General features: G+C 37.2%; 3 protein-coding genes and 1 pseudogene across 4 annotated transcripts; 3 read left to right on the top strand and 1 right to left on the bottom strand.

Moving 5' to 3' along the window:
- The first annotated feature begins 3,769 nt into the window (after positions 1–3,769).
- On the top strand, positions 3,770–5,326 carry LOC133710082 (heavy metal-associated isoprenylated plant protein 20-like). 2 transcript variants are annotated; one of them, XM_062136058.1, is made up of 3 exons: positions 3,770–4,085; positions 4,200–4,275; positions 4,914–5,326. In XM_062136058.1, exons 1-3 carry the CDS (start codon positions 4,011–4,013, stop codon positions 5,216–5,218), a joined length of 456 nt encoding a protein of 151 aa, XP_061992042.1. In that variant the 5' UTR covers positions 3,770–4,010; the 3' UTR covers positions 5,219–5,326. The 2 variants fall into 2 exon arrangements, with proteins under 2 accessions (XP_061992042.1, XP_061992043.1); XM_062136059.1 differs by having other exon boundaries at positions 3,859–4,085; positions 4,932–5,326.
- Positions 5,327–7,210: 1,884 nt separating this feature from the next.
- LOC133709806 (heavy metal-associated isoprenylated plant protein 20-like) lies at positions 7,211–8,611 on the top strand. Its single transcript, XM_062135690.1, has 3 exons — positions 7,211–7,370; positions 7,524–7,599; positions 8,152–8,611. Exons 1-3 carry the CDS (start codon positions 7,296–7,298, stop codon positions 8,436–8,438), a joined length of 438 nt encoding a protein of 145 aa, XP_061991674.1. The 5' UTR covers positions 7,211–7,295; the 3' UTR covers positions 8,439–8,611.
- Positions 8,612–10,567: 1,956 nt separating this feature from the next.
- On the bottom strand, positions 10,568–18,258 carry LOC133710472 (ABC transporter G family member 31-like). Its single transcript, XM_062136543.1, has 19 exons — positions 18,089–18,258; positions 17,197–17,317; positions 17,019–17,107; positions 16,555–16,639; positions 15,368–16,042; positions 14,923–15,204; positions 14,348–14,825; positions 14,146–14,249; positions 13,903–14,059; positions 13,692–13,754; positions 13,463–13,593; positions 13,015–13,347; positions 12,625–12,915; positions 12,447–12,530; positions 12,197–12,330; positions 11,643–12,042; positions 11,423–11,510; positions 11,173–11,339; positions 10,568–10,995 (listed from the first exon to the last, which is right to left on the bottom strand). Exons 1-19 carry the CDS (start codon positions 18,220–18,222, stop codon positions 10,729–10,731), a joined length of 4,083 nt encoding a protein of 1,360 aa, XP_061992527.1. The 5' UTR covers positions 18,223–18,258; the 3' UTR covers positions 10,568–10,728.
- Positions 18,259–23,744: 5,486 nt separating this feature from the next.
- On the top strand, positions 23,745–26,066 carry LOC133709256 (phenylalanine ammonia-lyase 1-like; annotated as a pseudogene).
- The last annotated feature ends 1,780 nt before the right edge of the window (positions 26,067–27,846 follow it).

Below are 27,846 nucleotides of genomic sequence, written 5' to 3'. Positions count from 1 at the left end.
AGTTATACTACTTTCGTTTGAGTAACTCAACGATATGAAAATGATCAAGTTTCCATTTGAAAATATATATAATTCAGGATCAAAATAGTATTCACATGTTCTCAATTAAATAATTGTATGCTAAATTCCTCATGTTCATATATTCTATATATATGTGTATAGATGTGTGTATGTATCATGATTTACGTATAATAAAATTATGGTACGGGACAATTTGAATAAAAGTAGTTTTAAAATAGTTTGACATGTAGGTAAAGCATGATTTTTAGGACATGTTCCAAGTGAGGCACTACAAAATATCAAAATTTTTTTATTTTTTTAATGATTTTCTCTGCTTTCCAATTTTGAAAAATCATAAAACAACACTGGGTCTAGATTCTTGAGTTCCTTCAATTTTATAATTGCTAAAAAAGATTTTAATGAGAAAAAAGGAACATGTGATTTTGAATAAAAAATAGAGAAATTTAAATCAAGGTCCAATTTCATAGTTTAATAGTGGATGCAATCCGGTCACTTTGTCTTTGTTATTTGCGGTCCATTGACTATTTGTTCTATCCAATTTGCCCCTTCAAGTCAAGAAAAAAAACCAAATTTAAATTACCTGATTTTGTGAAACTTTCATTATTATTATATTTAATTTTTCAAATATTGAAATTTAAATTATTAATTATACATAATCATTCCAAAAATTATGAAAAAATATATACTATTATTAAGAGAAGAGACTTTGTTAGCCAAAGTGAGTGTGAAAAGACAATAAAACCCTTATATCTTATATTAATTTTTAATAATTGAGTGGTAGTATGGTAAATAGCAAAATTAAAAATCATATAAAAAATAAAATAAATAATTTTTAGATAGTTAACTACCCGTGTCTGCAATAACCACCCACAATTCAGATAACTTCCCACTTTCTTTTTTCTCAAATAACTTTTATTTTTTTCTCAATATAATAATTATAAAAATTTTACACATGCAGTGATGCAGAGCATGTGAGCAGAAAACTAGTATAAAATGAACATAACTAAAAATATAAAACTTAAAACATCAAGTCAACCTAACCACGAGGTATAATTAAAGAACTTGAAATCAATTTAACCAAAAAGTATGCAAGCATGAGTGTTTTACCTAATAAAGAGGTATATATTTTCACCTCGCAAAGAGAAATATGGTATTCTAGTATAAACCTAACCAAAAGGTATTCTATACACAGTTTTAGGTAAAAAAGATGGGAAAATTTCGTAAACAGTACACCAAGTAAAGACCACTAATAATTCTTATACATAAAGTTCCAAACCAAACATTTCGGTACACGAAATCTGAAACTCGACCCACTATCAGTACACGACGTCAATTTTTGACACCAAAATGTCCATTATGCCCTCAGTTTTTTTTTTTAATAATTTTTTTTTCTGTTATTTTTTTCTATTATTTTTTTTCCTTCTTTTTTTCTGTTAATTTTTTTTTCTGTTATTTTGTTTCCTTCGTTTTTTCTATTATTTTTTTTCCTTCGTTTTTTCTATTATTTTTTTTTCCTTCGTTTTTATCTCTTTCTTCTTCCTTCTTCCAGGCTCACTCCCTCGCTTCCAACGCCGCCCTTGCCCTCCAATTGGTGAGATTTATGGTCCTACAGCTTATATTTGTAACTCAGCCAATATTTAGTCATGTGAAAAGAAAGAAAGAGATAAAAACGAAGGAAAAAAAAATTGATGGAAGAAAAAAAAAAACAGGAAAAATTAAGGAAAAAAATAATAGAAAAAAATAACAGAAAAAATGAAGGAAAAAAAAAATAATAGAAAAAAATAACAGAAAAAATGAAGGAAAAAAAAATAATAGAAAAAAACAACAGAAAAAACGAAGGAAAAAAAAACAGAAAAAAAGAAGGAAAAAAAATTATAGAAAAAAAAAACAGAAAAAATGAAGGAAAAAAAAAACAGAAAAAACGAAGGAAAAAAAATAATAGAAAAAAAAAACAGAAAAAACGAAGGAAAAAAAAGAACAGAAAAAAAATTTATTAAAAAAAAAAAGAATTGAGGGCATAATGGACATTTTGGTGTCAAAAATTGACGTCGTGTACTGATAGTGGGTCGAGTTTCAGATTTCGTGTACCGAAATGTTTGGTTTGGAACTTTATGTATAAGAATTATTAGTGGCATTTACTTGGTGTACTATTTGCGAAATTTTCCCAAAAAAGATAGTCTTGGACAATTTTTTTTTTTTGAAATGTGGACAATATATACTCTATATATTGAAAAAAAAAATGCTGAAAAGCTTAAACTAGCTAGGTGGGGTAGGTTCATTATGAAAGCATATTGACGCACTATGAATTATTAGAAAATGACATACATGAATTTGTAGTTTTGTACATATATATAGAGCGAGGCGGTAGTAGCAGAGATAGCTCTCACGAAAACCATGAAAATATGATCTAGTCCCTCCGAGAGATGGACTTGATATCGTTCGATCAGTTTAGCATAGCATACAGGCATATATCTTCCGGTAGAGTACTTGTAGTCTAGGGTTGTAGCGATGTTTCACCTAAACTCTTCAATAATTGGACCCATGACATAAGTTCTATCGTTTTCCCATCAATCTCAGTAACCATACAAACCTTAGATTTTTGCATGACATAAATTAATTAGATCAACCTCCAATGCTCCGTCTCAATCAGATTGACTTAAATTTGGTGTTCGGTGTGCTCCCTTTTCAAATTTATAGCTATTCACATTGCAATTCATCCCGGATTAGAGCTCTACACACATTATTTGATGTAATTCAATGATATTTATACCAAAAAATGATTATTGACCTCAAATAAGATCTAAAATTTGAGACCTTAGTCTCCCATGTCATTATGTACTTTGCCACATCAAATAATTGAAGAAAATTAATAATTTGCAATTTGAAGTAGTGGATTGAAGTTCGACATTATTATAGGTACACATAAGCTAGCTTAACCCTCAAAACAAAAACAAAATGAGAAGAGAACCAAGATTAAGAAGACATGGTTCTTACTCCGCCAAATGGGTTTTAGAAAGTGTCGAATAGATTTGTGTTTTCAGTTGATGTGGGAAATGAAATTTTACCTTTTATTTTCGGTAATTAGGAAATATTGAAATCATAATATTTGTAAATTAAGTGATTAATGGAACATTATGGATTGGAAAAGAAAAGTGGCCGAGAATGAGGAGCACCAACTACATTCTATCATATTCAAGCTAGCAAATGATGAAAGACAGGTATAATATGGGCTCCAGATCATTCAATTTTTTATGCACTCCATCGAAAACTCTATATATTAGTTAGTCAGAACCATCTCCATCCCCACAGCTCATGATCATCAGGAAAGAAAAAGAAAAATCACTGCAGAAAAGTGTGTGTGTGTGTGAAGTAAAATTGATGCTACAAAATTATAAAGTATTAATTAACAATTTGCATGATATTAATTAGTACTATACGCAGAATTTGAAAATGAATATTGCTACAGTTAAGTAAACTCTGGCTATATATGCGCATTTTTGTTGTGTTTAGGTGACAAAAACTCCAGAGTAGGGCATGGAAGATAACGGTTCCCTTTCTTTGGGCCAAAGAAAGCAGCAAAACGACAGCTAGCTTACTATTAAACGCTGCCAAATAAACAAAAGCTAGCAATAGCACCGAAAACTCCCCCAGAAAATACTCCCTTTAAAGATTTTCTTAAGGTCAATAATAAAACCATAATTAGTTTAGTTTCTGGGCCATGATCAAGCAGAACGGAAAGCACAGTGGTTGGGCATGATATTTTGGAGAAAAGCACTGTATTTGGGGATGGAGGGACTCTACACGTCATTGTCTGTGCGGTATATAGATTTGTAGTACGTAATTATAATAGGGCACCCAGAGTTTCTCTTCTCCTATAAATATAAGCGTGGAGCTGGACCAAAGTCACACACAACATATCTGTATATCTTTGCTCTCTCTCCACCCCACGGTTTTTCTCTCTCAAATTAAGAAGCGAGAAGCTGATCGAAATGGGTGTGCTAGACTATCTATCAGACTATTTCACAATAAGCTCCAAACCGAAAAAGAAACGCAAGGCAATGCAGGTATTATCCAAACCTCTCAAATAAACCTGATATATATACTTGTTCTCTCTTCAGCACTATCGTACAGGTAATCGTTGATTTCTCTCCCTGATATCTTTCTCGCTTAATTTGCAGACAGTTGAAATCAAGGTGAAAATGGATTGTGATGGGTGTGAAAGGAGAGTTAAAAGTGCTGTTTCTAACATGAAAGGTACCACTTAATTACTACTGCAAACCCTGGTTTATTAAGCTTCAATTAACTGCCTAGAGTAGCTAGCCTAACATGAAGCAGCTAATCCATCATTAAGTTACGAAAAACAGAAGCTAGCATAAATATTATTTATGCATGTTGTATATGTACAAGGGCCCGTGAACAGTTCATTAATAAGTTATACCCAGACCGAAGTAGGTCTTTATCCAGACAGAATTTCCAAGCCTCTGTGCTTCAAGAAGAACTGTAAGTAATTATTTGATAGAAGAAAGTGCAGGAGACAAAAATTTCAAAATTATTTCATAGTACTACTACTCGTACAGAAATCTGAAACTAATTTATCTTGCATATATATACTTACATATCTACACTTGGTAAAAGGGTGGCATGCATAATTTTCATGCAGCTTTACATTAGTAGAAAAGAATATTTCAATTCAGGGTTAATTCTGACAGAAATCTGACACTAATTTATCTTGCATATACTTGTATATTTCCACTTGCCAAAAGGGTGGCATGCATAATTTTCAGCTTTACATCGATATCTATTCAATAAATGTTTGGGGACCCTTTGATAGTTTGTTGTATGATAGTCTAGTATGTTCTTATTACCAATCAACTTGGTTAATTATGCATTAGTATTAATTATATCTTCAGGTGCTAAACAAGTGGAGGTGAACAGAAAGCAAAGCCGGGTGACGGTGACAGGTTATGTGGAACCAAACAAGGTGTTGAAGAAGGTGAAGAGCACCGGAAAGAAAGCCGAGATTTGGCCCTACGTTCCATATAACCTCGTTGCATACCCTTATGTTGCCGGAGCTTATGACAAGAAGGCACCGTCCGGCTACGTCAGAAACGTCCCTCAGGCAGTTGCTTTCGCACCGGACGACCAGTACAGCTCTCTATTTAGCGATGACAACCCTCATGCTTGTGCCATCATGTAATCAAAACTAAGGACTCAGTTATGTAATATTGTACGCGGACTAGTACTACATGCCACTTTGTGCTTTGAGTCTGTAATTAAGATGATCGATCTCCACTAATTTTTCTTATCTTTCTTTTTTCCCTAATTAAAGGACTATATATTAAAACTGCCATTAATTAAGTGATATCAAATAACTAGTTCGGCGCCAAATCTAATCACTCGAGCACTTTGAGGTTAAAGAGGAATAAACAATCGAGTCGTGCATTGTCTATACATATTAGATAATAGATATGGTTAGGAATTGGGAGAATAATTGTTGATAGGACTTGAGGAGTACAAATCAAGATCTTAGGGGAGAAGTTCTTCCAAAAGCATGTACAAAAAGGCTTCTTTTTTCCTTGTGGCCGGAAGGCATTTGATTTAACGTTTCACTATGATTTATTTGATATATTTTTGTACCCCACAAAAGCACAACATTAACAATCCATTTTATAGTTTAATCATGCACTTCAATATCTGAATTATACATGAATGTATTGTTGGAAATTTGAATCGATCATAACAGTCTATGACTGAATTGGCAGTACATGTTCAACAATTAAAGTCTAGTTAGTTTCGATCAATTTGGTTCCCAAATGTATGCATTATGTGCTATAACTATTCCTAGACTCTTGGACTTGGTAAATGCCACGCGTAAGAAGCCCAAGGTATATATAGTGCATTATCCATTTATACCAACAATAAACACAATTGTGAAGTGAGGTCTGGAAAATAGCTGCTTAGCTTGATCATCTTCTTCCTCAAATCTTTGATCTATACTTGTATACTGTTAACGTATGTTTGCTTTAACCCCATGAGACACATATTTGGCATTATATACTAGCTCTCAAATATCAATTATAAGAGCGATCGACTTAATTAGTCCTAAGACGAAAAAAGTAGCCATCTGCTAGTGCTTGTAGCTAAGGCCTATAGGATGTTTCACCTAAACTGTTGAATAACTGGACCCATGCATGAATATTTTGTTTTCCCATCAATCTAGCTAAAAAACCATACAACAAAACCTTGGATTTTTCCATGACACGATTGAACCAAATGTGGTCGATTCACTTGAAACGTGTTTGATACAGTCTGTTTTCAAATTTACAGCTATTAACCAGTAACAGATCACTTCGTACGTAGTGATGAGGAATAAACCATGTTACTTTGATTTTCAAAAGATACATAACAATGCAAATTAGTAAACCGTCAAGAAAGCCGCGTATGATTGAAATTGAAAAAGGTGGACAAGAATACGAGTAGCACCGGCCTTCATCTTATCTGTTCTGCTAGCTAGCTAGCTAAGGCCAGCAAATGATGAAAGCCATACTTGAAATGATTAATTATACACATTCTCAACAGAGTAGACTTTGGCTACATATGCCTATTGAACATGACAATTCCTTTTAGATAATTCCTCAACTAGCTTATTCTTGAATACAGTCTTTAAGTATCGGTAATAATAGATATGCCAGTAATCTATATTTATAAAATATCAAAGTATCAAGTATCACCATTAATATTGGTAAATATGAATACTTAAAAGTCAATTTTCAAGATATTTAAAGTATCACTCAAGTCTCAATGTATGTAATTACACAAATTTCGATATTGTCTTTAATTGGTGTCAAATATACAAAATTATTAACACAAAAGCTCCAAAGAAAACCTTGTTATTCGGACAATAATTAATTCTAGTATATACCTCTATGTAGATGCTACATATATATATAGTTGGTTCTCATCCTTGAATTCGTAAACGTTTATAATTATTGATCTAGTTAATTTCTGTCTGGTCCATGAGCAGAAGCTGCAGAACGGAAATCTCAGTAGTTGGGGATGATATTTTTGAAAAAAATATATGGCGTGAAATGAGGGACAGAGGGTACACATCATTATCTGGTGCAGTACAATCATATTAAATTGTTGAGAACAACTTGCACCCATAGTTTCTTTCGTCTTATAAATATAGGCACAGAGGAAGACCAAGTCTCACAAAGAAACAGTCCTCAGCAACAAACTCTTTCTCCATCTCCACAGTACTCAAAAGAGGATCAATGGGTGCTCTAGACACTCTATCAGACTATTTCACAATGAGCTCCAAACCCAGAAAGAAACGAAAGCCAATGCAGGTATAACCTCATGCATGCATGGTCATTGATTAGTTAATCACTCTGTTTAGTAAAATACTCATTTTTCTCTTTGATCTTTGATCTCTGATCTCTGATCTCTCTCTCTCTCTCTCTCTCTCTCTCTCTCTCTCTCTCTTCTTTTCTGATTTGCAGACAGTTGAAATCAAGGTGAAAATGGACTGTGATGGCTGTGAAAGGAGAGTTAAGAGTGCAGTCTCTAACATGAAAGGTATTACTTGCTAGCTTGCTATTTGAAATCAAGCCTATCAATATTGCAACCTCTCTCTTTCTCTAATGGTGTAAACATAACTGGCTTATAGTCTAATCGATCCCGCGACATCTCTACGATACTTCGGAGTGAGCCAGAAGGTAAGTTGTTTCGTTAATAAGTTCAAACGAAAGAGTTATTAAGACAGATTTTCTACCTACTTCTTTGAGATTTCCTCGTAAAGATCGAGAACTGCAACAGACATAAATTTTACTTTGACCATCTTCCTCTTTTCTTCACTACTACTCCCACAGTCCCACAAAGCTGACACATATTGTAGCTTTTGTTTTTTCTTTGGTCAATTTTGTAGCTTTTGTTTGAAATCACTGAAACCCCAAACAGTGTTAATGATTTCCATTATTACTCTGCAAGTTCAACAAGGAAGCTAGATCTTCTTCTTAAACATATGATTTTGGATTCAGGAATGTACTCTACATCCGTCTTATCATGGTAATGGTCTTGTTAATCTAGTATTATTTAATTAATTGACGTAACTAATTATATATTGATTAGGTGCAAAGCAAGTCGAAGTGAACAGAAAGCAAAGCCGGGTGACGGTGACAGGTTATGTGGAGCCAAACAAGGTGTTAAAGAAGGTGAAGAGCACCGGAAAGAAAGCAGAGATTTGGCCCTACGTTCCATACAACCTCGTTGCTTATCCTTACGTTGCCGGAGCTTATGACAAGAAGGCACCGTCTGGTTACGTCAGAAACGTAGCTCAGGCGGTTTCTAGTCCGCCGGACGACAAGTACACCTCCATGTTCAGCGATGAGAATCCTCATGCTTGCGTCATCATGTAAATCAGAATTCTAGCTAATTATTAAGGAGTGATTGATGACTAGGACTTGTGTAATATTGTATGCGGCCTAATTTAGCTAGCTAGTTCTTGATGCTACTACTACATGCTACTTGTGCTTTGAGTTTGTATTAGCTACTGAGTAAGATGATGGATCTCGTTTTTGTGTTTTGGTTATTCATCATGTGTTACCTTATCTACCTTTCTTCCTCTAATTAAGGGTTTATTATTATAGATCTATAATGGCTATAGTGCTAGTGGATCAAATAAGTTCGGCGCCAAAATCCAATCAATCTAAGCAATAAGAACCATTTCAATAAATAAACAATCAATTCGTGCATTGTCTATACATATAAGATATGGTTGGCTTTGATCTTTGTGCCATAGAGAGTGGGAGAATGATTGTTGATAGGAGTAAAAGAATCCCACGGTGGGGGGAGAAGTTCCTTCCAAAAGCACCAACTTTAAACTTAAAAGTTTTGTTAATTATGATTTATATAATCAATAATGTATAGATTAATGTTGTGCCCTACAAAGCACCAACCAACCATTCCCTCTTATATTTTAAACATGCACTTACATATATGTCGTAATGTCGGACTTTGTCTTGTTCCATTATGCTTCAATTTGCTCGTGTAATCCAAACTTATAGGATTCAATATACAAGACAAATGAACTTGTCTTTCATTTTGGTTATATATTTGTTAAGTACCCAAGTTGGATAAAAGTTTTGTTCGTTTTAGTCATCCGTGACCTCCATGTATGTAATGTTAGTTCATAGCCTCTTGGACTTGGTCGATGCTACGTCTAATACTTCCAGAAAAGGAGAGGCAATTATTGGACCCTGCGCGGTACATAATAATATCCCACAAATGCAATTAATGAAGTGATAGAAGTCTCTGGCCAAAGACTACTTGCCTCATCGGTCTCTTTCCTCGAATTTTTGGTCGAAGACTTGCCACTTGCTTATATCATATATAACACTCATAAATGGCATGGAGAAGATAAGCGCCATGTAACTTTCATCCCAGTTAAGAGAAAGAAACAGGCTAGGCTCCATATATAACATAGAGAGGTAACTTTCACCCCCTACCTGCTATGATTGTTCCTATATATTACTATATCATAAATAGCATTGGAGAAGAGATAGGGTTCATGTTACTTTCACGGTTTCACCCTAGCTATCTTAAGAGTTTTCTTATCTGGATCAAGATGTAAATATATTGATCAAGAATAGCAGCAGAAGCTTTTGCGCTGTGAGATCATCATCATCATCATCTATGTATATATATGACTTCTGACCTTCATGTTTATCTGGTTAGGTTTGATTTGTGTGATCTCTCTTGCCCTGAGGCCTTGAGCTAATTCTGATTTTCGGTGCATGTTAAATACTCTGCCTTGTGTTAGAATTTTAGTGCTTCTACTTTGTATTTGAACAAAATATAATCGAAACCACAACTTTGGAAGATTTTATTAATTTGCAATAGCAAATGAAGCATGAACATATGAACTAAACTCAGCAACTTTGTACTTGAGTTTCAGAACTTGTTCACCCTTTTACATCAATTATCTTATCCCTTATATGTGGTACAACATTAACCTACAAAATATCTAGAATGGAAGTTGAATTAATTAGATTAAAAGCACTTTAAATACAAAATATCTAGCTAATTTGAGTGGAGCAAACAGTAACGCAAGTGACTACAAACTATCAGGAGCAGCAAACTCTTCAGTAACGAAGATCTTCATGAACAAACTATTGCTCAGTTGAATGATTCTTTAGCGAACTGACTTAAGCGAACTCTGCTGGAGTTGTCCTAGTTGGACCAGAAAAGTATTAATTCCAACACGATTTTTTATTGGAAATTACTACATTGATATCAGAGGGGCGATCTCTAGGTTTAATGATATGCCCCAAACGTACTCGGTAATTGCATGTGCAATGAAACTTGGACTAGTAAGCATAATAAAAGTAGTCAGTTTTTTTTTTTTTTTTTTCCTTTCTTAGAAACCATGGGGATAGTACGTAGTTCACATTTTTAAGAGTTCTCTTCGAAGAGATGTATCACGAGATCTCATGTTTCACTCATCACGCAGAAAGGAAACAGTGAAGTACTGAATCTATTACCAGGGACAGTGAATTTCCATAGCAGAATAGACAATCGACACTCATCATTAATCCATTGTATAAAACATCCAAATAAATTTTGCAACTATCCTCAAGAGTTCTTGTAAGAAGCCAGAGAAGGGTAAATATTAAATGCTTATTTCTATGGCTGGGCCGCTGGGCCTGTCTATCTTCTCTGGAAGTTGAGAAATTTGATGGAGAAGGCAAAGATACTGAACAAAAGGACGTTGAAGCCCAGAAGCACAGCTACTGAAACTCCAATCATCCCAGGGCCATAGCCAAGGCTGACTTCCAAGTATTCTTTCAAGGTGCCCTTAAACGCAGGTCCGACAAGAATGGTCTCCACATCACCAAGTTGGGAAGTGATAATACCTCTGAGTGTCCATGCAACTGGGGAGATGTAGTAAAACCAAAGCCACCATACCGGGATGTTCTGAAATGATATTTACACAAGAAGCAAGAGTTAGTTGATCAATGAACAAAGGTTTTAAGTGTTGGACAAACTGAATCCCAAATTCTTAAGCTGCGATAAAACGTGCTAAGATCTATGCATTAAGATGGTATATATAGCAGGAAATATCATTTTATGGAAGAAGGAAATGTTACTAACTGGTTTGGGGACGAGGAAACCAGAGAATAGATTCCACAATGAGTAAAATGCAGCAGAGATGGCAGCTGCCAGGGGTTGAGAGGCTGTGACGGCAACAGCCGCCATGCCGAAAAGAGTGAAATATACGAAAGTGAGGAACATGATCAGAATATAGAGCAAGAATTTTGCTGCAAATTAAAGAAAGAAATAGTGAGGATGATATCAAGGTTAACAAAGAGTTCAATTCCAATGGAAAAATTAGAAAACTTACTGATTGTCCTTTCAAAGTTGATCATGAAGTATGTGATCACCCCGTATACTATTGTCTGCACAGCAATGTATGGGATCTCTATAAGGCCCTGCATGGCAATCGAAGGCAAAGAAGATACATTATATTAGGTGGGGTTCAAAAACTGGGGTTTTACTTGCTTTCCAGAAATACAATTTGCTAATTAATTAATCTTAATACTCGGTGGTGTAAAGGGACTTACCTGGGCCGCTGCATAAGCCAGAGGAGAATACATTCCAGCTGCTTTCTCTCGATAAAACACCGTCCTCTCAGTCGAAACAATCGGCTGAACTGAAGAAGCGTTATTTACCCCAAGAAACAAACCAGCAGAATATAGAGCTCCCATAACCATCATCAGTGATTGGAGCGAGTCCCTTTCTGTACCGACATCCCAAAATGCCGAACCCAGTATCAATGCAGCAAGGGTAGTAAAGATTAACCTCATCGCATTATATTGTGGACTTCTCCAATACACGAGATTCTGTTTCCATAAGCAGTTCCTAAATTGAGCCAATGTGTTCTGTGAATATGTGGAAGCAAACTTTAATGGTTTTGAGTCGGTTGGAGGAGTACTCAACTGCTTGATGGACTCTTCCACTTCCCTGAAGCAAGAATGTGAAGATGGTTATACAAGAAATAGCATAAGGTGATACTTGTAAGAACCAATTGCAGCTAGTAAGAATAGAGAACGAAGTAGACAGAAGCAGCAGAGGTGTTGCTCACTGTAGATATTACCACAACATCAAACTAAGGTACCTGTACTGCTCTGAATTCCTGTATATGGTAGTGAAGTCTTCTCCGAGTCTCTGTTCACAAGCCGGTGTGGTTACCTCCAGCATCCAGGTTGCGGGATTGTACCCGCTTGGAATCGGAGTGATTCCATTAATCTCCTGCAGAACAAAACGGTAATGAGGACAAACTCTCAGAGAAACACTATATATTATTCCAATTTGATATAGCAGTGAACCCATTAGATTGTGTACCAAGTAACAAATGAAAATTTTACCTGAAAGTAGTTTATCATTGACTGGGAGTGCTGGCCTAGCTTTCCTCCATATATAACTTGCCCCCCTCGTTTCATAAGAAGAAGCTGTGTATGAAACCAATCAGAAATTCAGATGAACATCATATTTGAAAGTGGACAGAACATCATATTTAAACTGTAAGATAATAATCTAACGTACCTCGTCAAATGCCTCAAAAATGTCGATACTTGGTTGGTGTATAGTGCAGACCACCGTTCTTCCTGTATCAACAGTATTACGAACAGTCCTCATCACAATGGCTGCTGCCCTTGCGTCCAGTCCAGATGTGGGTTCATCCATAAAGATAATTGAAGGGTTGGCGACAAGCTCAACAGCGATTGTTAAGCGTTTTCTTTGCTCTGTTGATAAGCCTGAACTGCCTGGCACACCAACCAAAGCATGCCTTAGAGTATCAAGCTCTACTAGTTCCATTACTTCTTCGACAAACACCTGCAATGTTAACATAGTAAGGTTATGTGAAAAATAAATTGCAACAATGAGGGGAAGCAAAACGAATATAAATATCATAAGTTGTATGCAGCAACTCACGAGTCTTGTCTCTGTGCTGACTTCCTTTGGAAGGCGAAGAGCAGAAGAAAACCATAGACTCTCCTCAACTGTAACTTGAGGAGAATGTATGTCATTTTGCTCAACATATCCTGCTACTCTAGCAAAAGTACGTTGCTCTCTCGGGTAACCAGATATCTTAATATCTCCTTCTATGTATCCACCAGTTTTCCTACCAGCAAGGACGTCCATCAAAGTGGTCTTTCCAGCTCCACTAGACCCAACTAAAGCTGTAAGAATACCTGGTGAGAATACTCCGCTCACCTTCGACAAGAGTTGCAACTTCGATTCTGGTATACCTTGTGACTTCATCTCCTAAAAACATTAAAGATGCCAGTTTGCATTATCTGTAATGTATAGGACATAAACTTGAAGCGCTACAAACTAGGTCTCATCCGCTAAAAGAAAATAAAGCTGAAAGGATACGAACCTTTGGCTTGTGAACAGAGTAGGTAACATTGTGGAAAGTCATTGTTAATGGCTGAAATGGTAAGATCATTCCCTTTACTGGGCTGTTACCTCCAGCTGATTTTGGGCTAGACACAGTCTTATTTTTACCCCCTGCATAATCAGAGTATTGTAATTATTACAAGTCAACTGAATCTCCTAAATATCTAAATATATTAATACATGAGGTAGATGGTGGAGTTGAGACTGACCATCTGCAGCAGGACTCCCTTCTGTGTCATCAAGTGGAAGCACTGTCTGGTACTTCCTTAGTGCTGTGAAGAACATGTGATGAACAACATTCTTAGAGATGATATACAAATAAAACATGAACAGAAAACAATTTTTTTTTATTTATTTATAAACTGAATGCATTAACTGGACTACCGGATATACAAACATACAAATTTCTTTCAAACTTACGATTTAGGTACATCAAGGCCAGAGTCACTGTGCAATTGAAAAGCAATGCATAAGCTAACAGAGCACCAACTCCAATCCAATACCAATAATCACCATTTGGTAAGTTGTGTTCTTGGAGGACATTTTGCCCAATTGTTCTGTTTGTTAAAGGAGCTATCTGCAAAGGTCCCAAAGCATTAAATAATGGATTCATATCTCATGGATATCTTTTGATCATTTTATTCCAAATTGACATAAGCATACCTTGATCCACCTTACAGCAGTAAATTCGTTGACAGAAAGAGCGCGTTGTCCATATGATAGTGGTGATACCCAAAAGGCCCATTGCCACCATGGCTTAATGCTATCTGAAAAAGAAAAGGCAGGCGGGTCAGTTACTAAAACATATAACAAGGCAAATTACTAATAATAACCAATCTCCTAACCATGCAAAAGATTTTTGTACCTTTGGGAATAACGAATCCACCCAACAAAAATATAACAAGTAATGCAGCTGATCCAAATGTATTGGCAATGACCATATCTCTTGCAAGAGATGCCACTGTCCGGAAGAGACCCAAAGCCATTTGGTGCACAGAAAATAGCAAAAACATGAAACGGAAAAATTTCCCAGCACCAGGGGCAAAACCAACTGTGTAGTATACGACACAAGACCATACAACAGCTTCAATAATAGAGTAAGGTATGCGCAGAAGCAAATTTACACCAGACCATGCCCACGCAGGATGAAAGTAATTATCCCTTTGCTTGTAAAAGACTGGGAGCTGAGATATCATAAGAGGTAGCTCGGAAAGCCCATTGAACATCATGTGCACTAACCCAAAGAACAAGCAAGAAAGATAAAGGTTGCCATTTATTTCATCTGTGGGGTGTAATTGCCATCTAGGAAACGTTGTGCATGTCACAAATCCAACAAATGCAACCTTCAACAAGTATGGCATACAGATTAAAATATGAAAAAGAATTATACTATCAAAAATGAAAATAAAATTCGAGTGACAGATTAAATTAAGCATATACCTGGCAGGTCCTAAATGTGTAAAGAAACCTATGCCTGCTGATCAACAGTAGTTCTCGCGAAAAGCATGCTTTACAAAGCTCCCATTTTGAGGTTGCATATTTAGTTTTTGGCAAAGCCGAAGGAAGACTGCTAGATTTATGATATGGAGCAGAGAGAGTGTCATCCACAGATCTTCCAAACCTGGACTCCTTAAAGGCTTCTGCAATTTCTGAAACAGAAAGGTATGTGTAGGGTTTCGAACAATCAGCCCAGTACTGAGCTTGATCCTTTTTAGATGTTACCTGGCAATAAATGAAAAACAGGTTAGCTAACTGTACCTTGAGGGAAACATATTTAAACAAAGTTATTTATATAGATCAATAAGGCTAGGTTTACTAGCTTTGTTCCTCCAATATGTTCACTATTAGTATTTTAATAGTAACAAATAAATGAGGTTTGATGTACCTCTTGAAGAAAATCCGCAATACCCTTTCGTGGGGGTAGTTTGAATCCTAATGACTTGAAGAACTCCAACACTTCTGCTCGAGGGCCTTGATAAACCACGTGACCTTCAGATAGGAGCACTAGATCATCAAACAATTCAAATGTCTCAGGTGCAGGTTGAAGCAGAGCCATTAGTACTGTAGCTTCCATCTGATGAACAAAATTCCCAATACATTTTACAATTTGGTATGTAGTAGAACTATCCAGTCCAGTAGATATTTCATCCATAAACAGGGCTTTTCTTGGTCCAACTGTCATTTCACCTGTAGTAACCCTTTTCCTCTGTCCCCCAGAAACCCCTCTTATCATGTTGTTTCCGACAATTGTATCTGAACAGACATCAAGACCGAGCACTTTAAGAACATAATCTGTTGAAATTTTACCAACAGATGATGCCTTCATGAAGGCATCAATATTTGGATCTGGAGTTATGTGTCTTTCCTGCTCCAGTTTTACAAGGTCTTTCAAGCACGCTGCAAAACCTTCGCTTGTACCTTGAACTCTAGCTGCAAAGTCCAAGGTTTCTCTTACGGTGAGTTCTGCAATGTGATTATCTGTTTGGCTTATGTAAGCAGATGTTCTTTGAACGCAGAACTCATCAAGCTTATGGCCATTATATGTGATGGTACCACTATTCTGAAGACAAAAATACCAAAATGTTAATAAAATATGATTGTTAATTAGACCCAGTGGTAACTGGTAAGTATAAAATATATTTGTGAACTCAAAGTCAACTAGACTAAGCCTTTAACTTCAAGGTCAATTTATGTGATGTGAAAAGAAAGAGATATATTGAAAGTAGTCCGTCACAATTTTTGTTACTTTCATTTGCAAATTCTTAAGAGGCTTTACGACAAGTGCCCTATTTTGTCGACCATAATACCATCTGATAATAAGGATTTGCATCACTATAGTCTACCTTGAGACAACAAGGATTTACATTGTTATTCTTATTCTAGATTGTCGTATTGTGATTGATTTTTATTAACCTAACGAAACATGCTTTCAGTCCTGAAATCATTGATGACAAATTGAGAAAGGGTGCCTAGCTAGTGGAGCGGAAAAAGACTCAATAGCTATGAATTGGGAACACACACACACACCAAAATGATATCTATGCTTGTGAACAATATTCATCAGCTACTAACCTTTAAGTTGCAGTCTAGTTTTCCTGCAAGAGTCATGAGCAAAGTGGATTTGCCAGAACTTGGGGGTCCTAAAAGCAAAGTCATCCTACGACAGGAAAAGAGAATAAACATTAAAATCAAAGGGACCACTATGCTGATATTATGGTGAATTTCATTAACGTAGCAGTGACAGCACCAACTCATCTAGGGATATACATTAGATGGTTGCTATCAGTAAGTTATGCAGTTGAAGAGTAAAAGTAATAGGGTTAATTACTGTTGCACCAAATACTATCCATATTTGCTAACTATATCTATCAATGCATGATCTCAATAAATACAATGGGCCTCTGCTTTTTTAATTTCCAATGACTCCATTTCCTTCCATATATGCAGCTCAAGTAACTATTATGGAAGACCACATTTCAATAATGGAAGCACTTCCGCTGAGCTGAAATAAAATGAACACCTAATGATATCATTACCTTCCGGGTTTGATAAGGCCGCTGATGTTGTTCAAAATCGTTAAAGACCGTCTCTTGGGTTTAGCAATCCTGAAACTAGTTAAAATACCCTGCATCACATATATCATATAATCAGACATTTTTTAGTAAAACTAATAAACCTTTTAAGTAGCTGGTTAAGATTGATTCAGGAAACTACCTCTATACCATCACGAATATAGTTGATGAGAGTAGGCAAAGCTCTTGATCCTGTTTGAACGTCTGCCACGATATTCAGATTCTGGAAGCGTACTTCTACTGCCGGAACCTCCAATCCCACTCTTTAAGCCAAAAAAGGGGAAAAAATAGAAGGAAAAAAAATACACAGAATAAGTAAAGCATAGAAAGAACCAAAGAACAACAATAAAAGATTGATCAAAATTCATTCATTGTATAATAAAAAAACTGATAATAATGTCAAATTATGATCCTGCATTACACTAGTCACTGAACTTACTTAATTAGTAAATTTGATAATATTTCGTGAAAAATTAATCAGGACTTCGTTTTATTGGATACCCAGAAACAGAAGGATCCTAATTTACTCTATGGTATTTCCGTGAAAAAGATGGATCAGACTTCACTTATTGTAATCCAAAAATGCTATATATTAATTTCAATTTATGATAAGCAATTATTGCTCAATCACAACTGGTTAACACTACTCACTGAATCTGGTTTCTGAGTTATTATTCCCGTGAAAAATATGCGTGATACGAAAAAATTTTCGAAAAAAAAAAATTAATTCTGGATGTGATTCTAGACCGTCGATTCCATAGTAGACATACGAAGAGGTTTCCAATCTGTACGGCCCATGCATGCAGCTTCATTTTTACCAAATTGAAAGAATGTTCCGTAAATAAATCAAGGAACAAAATACATAAAATAAAAAAAGAAACAAAATGCTGTTTATTGCTAGGGATATGTAAGAACTCGGAAGATTCGAGGTACTGGTACATTGCTGGCAAAATCAAAACGAAAATCAAGCTCGTCGTCAAAAACCGAGAGAGAGAGAGAGAGCGGTGGGTTGGTGGTCGGTAACGTAGGCGTACCTGTCGAGGCGTTCTTTTATTCCGGCGAGGAGGTGCTGGTTGTCCTGATCGTCAGTGGCGAGGGCCTTCTTGAGGACGAGCTCGCGGTTGTGGCGATTGAGATTCCGGACGTCGATGGTCTGCGACGCCGCCATTGATACAGCACGAACTCGCTCCCCTCTCTCTGTGATTTTGAGTGTGTGTGTCTACTAGCATATGGAGTACGAGGGAATCGCAGTATGAGAGAACCGTGGGGCAAAATATCTCATATTTATAGAATAAGTAGACCGGATGACATCGTGGATGACGTCGTGGAGGTCATAAACGGACAGGATTTTGATCCGGATTCGGTCCAAATCCATGGTTATTTTACGTATTTGGATTGAAAATTTGATCTGGTAATGGTCCGAATTCGTTAAGCCTTTTTATCTAACGGATGAAACATGAATTTAGGTTGATCTAATTTGTTAATAATCCACTCCGTTTTTTTGCATGGGTGATCCGTTGATGATCCGATCAAATTTTTAACAAAAATAGGTTTTTATTATTTATTCTAGTTAATAATTTTTTTTTATTTTGAGATAAACCTAGCTAATAAGTTTTGGTGTATATTAAAAGAATCTTATGTGTCGAATTAAATATGTGATTAGGAAATTGGGTGTATAATAAAATTCCCCTAATTATAAACTTATACCCTATAAGAAATGTTCCATTATGTGAAGGGTGGTTTTAGTTGGACCTCCAAATTTGATATTTGGATCTCCCATACTTTTTTTTTTTTTTTTAACCCCACCACACTCCCACCCTTGATGGGGCTCGAACTCTTGACCTCTCATATGAGAGACCAAAGCCTTACCACCAATTCACTTTTTTGAATACTTAAAAAGCTAAATATACCTCCTTAATTTTACCAAAACACCCTTGAACAATTAAATCTATATTTTCAACAATTTTTTTTTCCTTAATCTCTATCAATTCAATCACTAAAAATTCCTTTCAAAAAAAAAAAAAACCACTAAAAATTTTGTGAGGGGAGTTGCCTGCAGTTTTTGTGTACTTTCAATGACGGAACCAGAAAGTGATTTTTGGAGAGGCCGAACAAATAGACAGTTATAAAGATTTTTCTTTTAATTCGGATCGTTTTTTTTTTTTTTTTTTTTTTTTTTTTTTTTTTTTGCAATATGGATGGTTGTAGAAAAGACTTTGGTTCTCAAAATTAAATTTTCTACCTAAAGATGTTTAGAATTTTTTTATTTCTTCAATTAGAGAATGAGCATATTGGGAAGATAAGATCTATGGAACCAATTAGAATGTCGTTTTCAATATTCATTGCTACAAGAGAATGGTCTTCGATTCTAGGGTTTGAAAAGAGAGAAAACAATGGCCTGCATATGAAAGAAACTTGCAGCGTTTATGATCTTTAGTTTTTTCCCTGAAAATAATAGGCACAAAGTGAAAATAATAAAGCAAGTTGGAAATTATCAAGTTAAGGTCATTATGTGGTAGTTGACACATCACTTGCCACATCATTTGGGATCAAATTTTGGTAAATATATTTGGGGTATGTAGCATCACTCCAAATAAATTAGTAATAGATACACCAAAATATTCAATAAATTTATTTGTTTAAGGAAAATCCAAATCAGATTGTTTTGAATTTACTTTTGTATTAAATGATAATGCCATATATAGAAATTAATTATTTTAGTTAAATTATGGTATTGTTTAATAACTTGTTGATAAGGCCATATATGTGAGAGAAAAAATGGTATTGTTTAATAACTTGTTGATTCATAAAGATAGATCGGCTTCGTATAGGATTTGACTAGCTCGCTTACTCCATGTACTGCACCATGAACTTTCCACTACACATAGATGATCTTTTGGTGCATATAGATCAATGTCAGTCTAAACATTATATATCAATGCGTTAATGCACGGAAGGCGAGCCCGACCCTTGAATGATGTTAGCATTATGTTACGCTGTAAGACCTCGCTTCTGTTTGTCCCTGTTCATTAAGAAACTGACTGAAATTGGTAAACTCATTCAAAAGGGTATGAAATGAACTCCATTACATTAATGCACAAGGAGTCAAGGACACAAACACACAGAGGGTCTTTATCAGATGGAGACGTTTTCTTCACTATGAACCACTGACCAGTCAAAAGCAAACACTTAAAAGTATTATTGATTCTTATTATGAATATTTCACTTGCACAACCAAGACCAATTCAAAGTTTCAGAACACTACCTAAATCCATGATTGGTGCATACATTACCGTCTTGAGAAGAAGAAAATTTTACTCAAGCCTAAAAGAGAAAGCTAGCTAAGAAGTTCACCATTGTAAGATATAGAAAAGGAAAAAAATTCAACTCACACAATAATTGGTATACGTTGTTGTAATCTTGTTTAGTATCCATATGATTGGTATACGTATACATGTTTTTTTTTTTTAAAAGATACGTATACATGTTTAGTAGTTACAAGATTTACGTGACAAATGAAAATTTTAATTCGGAAATAGTGAAATTTACAACTTAAGTGTAAGTATATATGCAATATATGAAGGAGAAAAAAAGATATAATCGCCAATAATGCACATTGATAGTTGTACCGGTGCGTATGTAAAAAGAAATCAAATTTGTGTCTATAAACTCATTTACCGTTCTAATTTCAAATTATATTGATTGAAATATATGTACACTCATCAAACATTTTAATATTCTTATATGTAATTAATATACGTATTCTATATGTCTATGTTCCATAGATATCATGCTACGAAAGAAATGAAACTCACAACACATTACAAGTATGTAATATGGAAAAGAATAGCTACATAGGTATATCATCACCAATGATGCACATCAGCACATGGAAGGTGAGTGGTTGGTTAATGATCATCAATAATGCACGATGTTCATTCTTAATATGGTAAGACGTGTGGTTGAAAAATGTTCGATGCGTTAAATTGAGGTACGTTCTTGAGCATATCAATACATGAATATTCTTTTTTTTTATTAACAAACTCTATTTCAACATCTATATGCATGGTTCCTGATGTAGGAAAAAATAAAAAATAAAAAAGCTGGTATTAGTTCTCAATTTAGCTAGCTTCTCCAATATAGCTAGCTAGTTGTTAAACATCGTTTTCTCATTTCATTTGAGTCTAGTTTTAAAGTGGGACTCGGTCATTATGTATTGGTTTAACGTACACTTTGACTTTGTTGAAAGCTCGATCGATCTTCTATATGCAGTCCATAATTTGGCCTTTTATATATGAAGATGTTATTTTGAATAATCTCAACGTTACATTCACATAACAGCTAGGAAAATACAGTGGTCAAAATATTTCACAGTTCATCAATGATCGATTTTATATGAGACCATGCCATTACCAAAAGGTGAATCATCAGTTAATAACAATACGTACGTACATTATTATTAGGTTATTGTCACAATTTTTGACTCGTCACTTTTCATCCATCTTTTTCATGTATATATTGTACCCCCCATCAACCTGAAAAGAGCGAGTAGTGCATGAAATGACAAAGAACATAAATGCTTAACCTAACCTAAATCCTAGTGTTTAGGTTAATGATCATTTTAAGGAAAGGAGATCCTGCACGGAACTGTTTGCAGCATTGTTTATACCACTATTTGCTCCTTTGCCGAATTGCTGGCTATCTATTTTGCCTCAAGGTGTCCATGAGAAGTTGAAGCTCCATTTTTTATATTCTTTTTGTCCTCTTTTGATCTAAGAATGTTGATCTACATTCAATTAGCAGACATTTTACGACTCTTATGTTGTGTTGCAATCCTTACTCATAACTTTCTTTGTTTTTTTTTCAAAAAATAACTAAAGATTAATCCTGCGCGATGGGGTGGGTATGTTATATGTTTAAATGACAGTAAACAGACATTCAAAATGAGGGGTTATCGGATCAGGTTGGGTTGAATTTTACTGTTAGTAAGCGGATTCGGGTTTATGTACGTTCCTCTCTAAATCTGATTTATTTAAAGATCTAGTGAGGTGGTTGTTGTAAATTCAAACAGCGATATGTAATCTAAGCATTCGATATGCAGGACTTACCACATGTAGTTTCTTGATTGTCCATTGATGCTAACCTTCCTGTTAACAATCAATGTCGACCATGAAAGGAGATTCTAACGGTAAAATTGATAAGATGGGTAAATATCATCCTGGATTTATTAATATAAGGGTATCTTGATGAAACTTTGGGCCGCTTTGTGTCTATAGTGTCGCAATAAATGAGGGAGATTGTTTGTTATGGGCTTACTCTAATAGAGTGACATGGACATAAATTCTGAGAGGGTTGGTTGTGCGGACATGGATGTGCTCAGCCCGTCGGTGCAAAGATAATCGCTGATCTGACCCACAGTGCCGTCGATTATGGCGAGATATTGACTGATTGAGGTTTTAGTACTGTCTTCAGTGAAGGAGATCGAACAAGAATGAGCATATGTCATTTACAAGATCGAAGGTGGGGTGTGGAAACTCTGCAGCTAGCGACGATAGCGGCTATATATAAGACGAGGTAACAATCTCGATCTGTTAGGCCATATGTGCCATATTTGGTTTTACCATATTTCACCTTCTTTTGGTCTTTTGCGTTTTTGTTGACCTATTATTGACTAACCCCTAAGTTACTAATAGGGTTCTTACCGTCACGTGCTGCTCTCGTGCTATGTGGATGTTCCGCAATTTCATGGATGTTCGTGCTGTGTAGATCTCTCAGAATCTTACTCAAAATTGGAGCAATGCACATGGGTCTTTTGCCGTTTGGGGGATCTGTGCTGTTTCAGAATTTGTCATTGATGTTTATATCTACTTGCTGAAACAAGAAAAATGCATTTATCCACACTCAATCCCTTACTCAGAAGAAATTGGCTTCTCTGCTATAACTATAATTTGCTAGAAAAAAAAGTGCATCATCTGGCCCTTAAAACTTCTTGATGTTTCTTGATGTGACATCAGCTGACCCTTAAAACTATATCTGACGGTTGTGATAGAATCCAAGCAAATTATGGACTTGGCTTCTCTGCTATAATATGACATGCTATAATTTACTTGGATTCTATCACAACCGTCACATAAAGTAGATAAACATCAATGGCAAATTATGAAACAGCACATATCCCCTAAACGGCAAAAGTCCCATGTGCACATCCCCCAATGGTAAATTCTGAACCACCACACATGATCATTAACCTAAACACTAGGATTTACGTTAGGTTAAGCATTTATGTTCTATGTCATTTCATGTACTACTCCCTCTTTTTTTTAAGTTTTATGGGATTGGTTCCTAAGCTTTTAACACTAGGGGTGCAATATATGCATGAAAAAAGTGGAGGGAAAGTGACCAGTTAAAATTTGTGACAATAACCTAATAGGAACGTGCATGTACAATCGATCATGAATAGCTAGTTGTCACAAAACACTGGGTCACCCCAATCCGCGTGTCACCCCAATCTGCCGTCCGTGTCCGTACCCCTGGCGATCCAACGGCCGTATGCGGTTTTCAACTAACCCATCCACGCACTCTCCCGCCTATATAAACAGCCCCATTGTCGTTGAACCAACTCAGGAAAGATTTGTTCATAAAAAAAAAAAATAAAAAAAAAACCAGTATTTCAAAGAGAAAACTCGGGAAATCACTCTGAAAATCTCTCCGCCCCCTCCTACCAAAAAAATTTGCCTCCACTAACCCCTCCATCCGCATTTTTCTTCGCTCTTTGGCTTTATTGGCCTTTAGCAATCTATCGTCGTTGTTATCTCTTTTATCTCTTAATATCATGGCGCACAACGAAAGCGGCAACGAGGCATCAGTCTCGTCAGTATACTGGAACATGGCGGCGGAGTCGCTCAAGGGTAGCCATTTGGAAGAGGTGAAGAGAATGGTCAAAGAATACCGGAAGCCGGTGGTGAAACTGGGAGGGGAGAGCCTGACGATAGGGCAGGTGGCGGCGATTTCGAACCACGACGGGGGTGTGCGCGTGGAGCTGTCGGAGGAGAAGCGGACTGGGGTGAAGGCCAGCAGTGACTGGGTGATGGATTCAATGGGGAAGGGTACAGACAGCTACGGTGTGACCACCGGGTTCGGTGCAACCTCGCACCGGAGAACCAAAAACGGAGAAGCTCTTCAGAGAGAGCTGATCAGGTAAATTTTATTTATTTATTTTAACGGTCTTTCTTATTAATTAATTGCCGGAATCTTGAATGCATTTTTTTGGTTGGACAGATTCTTGAATGCCGGAATCTTTGGCAGCAGCTTAGACTCTAATCACAAATTGCCTCACACCGCAACAAGGGCGGCCATGCTAGTGAGGATCAACACCCTCCTCCAGGGTTACTCAGGCATCAGGTTTGAAATCCTTGAAGCCATTACCAAATTCCTCAACGGCAACATCACCCCATGCCTGCCTCTTCGGGGCACCATCACCGCGTCGGGAGACTTGGTTCCCCTCTCCTACATTGCTGGGCTTTTGATAGGCAGGCCCAACTCAAAGTGCATTGGGCCTAACGGAGAGACCCTAACCCAGCTGAGGCCTTTAAGTTGGCTGGAATTGAGGGTGATTTCTTTGAGTTGCAACCCAAGGAAGGCCTTGCTTTGGTGAATGGCACTGCTGTTGGGTCTGGAATGGCTTCCGTTGTGCTGTTTGAGGCCAACACTCTAGCTGTTCTCGCCGAAATCATGTCAGCAATTTTTGCTGAAGTTATGCAAGGAAAGCCGGAGTTTACAGACCACTTGACTCACAAACTGAAGCACCACCCTGGCCAGATTGAAGCTGCAGCCATAATGGAGCACATTCTTGATGGAAGCTCCTACGTCAAAGAAGCCAAGAGGGTTCCTGAAATGGACCCTCTTCGAAGGCCTAAGCAAGACAGATATGCTCTAAGAACCTCCCCACAATGGCTAGGCCCCCTGATTGAGGTGATCAGAGCAGCAACCAAAATGATTGAGAGGGAGATCAACTCTGTCAACGACAATCCATTGATCGATGTCTCGAGGGACAAGGCTTTACATGGTGGAAACTTCCAAGGAACCCCAATTGGTACTGCCATGGACAACACCAGACTCGCCGTTGCCTCAATTGGGAAATTGATGTTTGCACAATTCTCTGAGCTTGTCAATGACTTTTACAACAATGGCTTGCCTTCCAATCTCTCAGGTGGCAGCAACCCAAGTTTGGACTACGGGTTCAAAGGTGCAGAAATCGCGATGGCATCTTACTGCTCTGAGCTTCAGTTCCTTGCCAACCCTGTGACCAACCATGTTCAAAGTGCTGAGCAACACAACCAAGATGTCAACTCCTTGGGACTGATCGCCTCTAGGAAAACATCCGAGGCTGTCGACATTTTGAAGCTGATGTCATCCACATTCCTAGTTGCGTTGTGCCAAGCTATTGATCTCAGGCATGTGGAGGAGAACTTGAAGAACGTGGTCAGGAATACAGTAGGTGATGTGGCCAAGAGGACCCTGACCGTTGCCCCCATCGGTGGTCTTCACCCCTCTCCATTATCTGAGAAACACCTACTATCAGTCGTGGACCGCGAGTACCTCTTCTCCTATGTTGACGACCCCTGTCTTCCTACATACCCATTGATGCAGAAAATGAGGGCGCAGCTAGTTGAAGATGCTTTGAATAATGGTGACAAACAGAGAAGCACAAACACCTCCATCTTCCACAAGATCGCTGCTTTCGAAGAGGAACTGAAGAATGTCCTGCCCAGAGAAGTCGAAAATGCCAGGATCGAAATTGAGAATGGGAAAGCAGAGATCGCAAACAGGATCAAGGAATGCAGGTCTTACCCATTGTACAAGTTTGTGAGGGAGGAACTGGGGACAAGTTTGTTGACTGGTGAGAAAATCAAGTCGCCTGGCGAAGAATGTGACAAGGTGTTCAAAGCAATCAGCGCCGGGAGGCTCATTGATCCTATGCTGGAGTGTTTGGAGGAGTGGAACATTCTATGAGGAGTGGAATAGACCTTTTCATGGTCTAGGATGTTGGATCCAAATTCGCTCACATGTCACGTTTATTATAAGTTAACTATGTTTTTTTTTTTTTTTTTTTTTGCGTGTGTACAAACCTGATCTCAATTTCATGATTGTTTGCTTTATTCGAAAACTATCGAGTAAAATCTGAGGTCGGTGGATGATCGTACATCATAACCTTGCTAGAATCGTCGAGAATTCTTGTCATATACTGCTTGTTGATCTCTGAGTTGATTCTGCTTCATGACTTCATCATAGTCAAAGTTTATAGCTAGTTGATAATTTCATTAATTTGATATAATAGTCCTGCTGAGGCGATTAGTTCAGTTCATAATTGGAAATTCATAACATACTTTGTGGCATAAAACAACTCTGCTTCTTGTTTCTTGTTGCTCAATCACGCAAATCAACTTGATTGCCCATTGCAGTATAGTCACTATGGCCATAACTCAGTCTGAGATGAACTCACTTTTGATGGTGATTACTGTGAAAGTTGCGGAGAACAATTTTGTTAAGTGGAGCTACCAGTTTCAATCAGTGCTTGATGGTAATGACTTATTCGGTTTCTTTGATGGAACCTCTCCATCTCCACCTCAATACGTGTTTACTGAGGAAGAAGGTGTGACTACTGAAGTGACTCAAGCTTATAAGATCTGGAAGAAAACAGACAAAGCATTACTTAGTTTATTAATTGCTACACTAGATGATGATGCGATGGAAATTATTGTTGGTTGTAAATCTTCCAGGGAAGCCTGGCTTAGTCTTCAAGAAAGGTTTTCTACAGTTTCGAGGGCCAATAATATGCAGCTTAAAACAGATCTTCAGACTATTAAGAAAGGTGCAGATTCCATTGAGAGGTATCTACTTCGAGTTACTCGGCAATTAATGTTTCACAAATTTACAATTTCTTTCAAACAGATTTTGGTACCTTGGGACTGGCTGCTTATTCTATCTTCATATGAAGTGATCAGGCTAGGTGTCGAAAACCATTCTCATGAGTACAGATTCAGTACTGACTCATGACTCATGAGAATGGTGGTTCTCATGAGTCAGTACCACAAACTTGACAAGCAAAATTAAACAAAAACAAAACAGTATGTGATAAACAAAAAGTAAAAGAAAAGAAGCAAAGCGTGTCGTCGCTGGCCAATTTCCAGGGTGGCAGCAGAGGCGGAGGAAGAGCTCGGCGGCACAGAGAAGAGGGAAGGCGGTGTGGGTTGGGAGGAAGCGGTGCTTGACGCTGGAGGCGAGCACTCTGGGCCAACGAGGCGGCGGAACTCGGGGGCGGAGAAGCCCATGGATGTGAGGAAATGGACGGTGGATTTGAGGTCGGGGAGTGTACATACATGTGCATTTGCAAGCATAATTAGCTATAATGAGCTACGCTCATGGTACCGCCAGAGGTACTAATTCCCACCAAAGGAGTAGCCTACGGATACACAGCCAGGCGAGCTACCGCCTGAGCCTCGGATTGCCCCCAGATCACCGCCGACGCGCCATCACGCGCCGTGCCAAGATAGCATCAGAAGCTCCTGACGCTGGGAACTTAAGCACATCAGTCCCACATCGAAAACAAGGAGAAGATCAGCCTTCTCCTCACCTATAAAAGGTTCTTTCCTCTCTCCTCATTAATTACGCATTTACTACTCATTTATTGTTATGCTGTCTATATGCATCGACTGACTTAGGCATCGGAGAAGTGAAGACCGCCCAACGCGGTCTCCCTCTGACGCCCTGTCTTTCATTTGACAGCTAGCGA

Source organism: Rosa rugosa, chromosome 5 (genome assembly GCF_958449725.1).
Source record: "Rosa rugosa chromosome 5, drRosRugo1.1, whole genome shotgun sequence".
Classification (NCBI taxonomy): Eukaryota; Viridiplantae; Streptophyta; class Magnoliopsida; order Rosales; family Rosaceae; genus Rosa; species Rosa rugosa.
The sequence above is the reverse complement of the archived record's forward strand: the minus strand, read 5'-3'. Positions and strand labels throughout refer to the sequence as shown.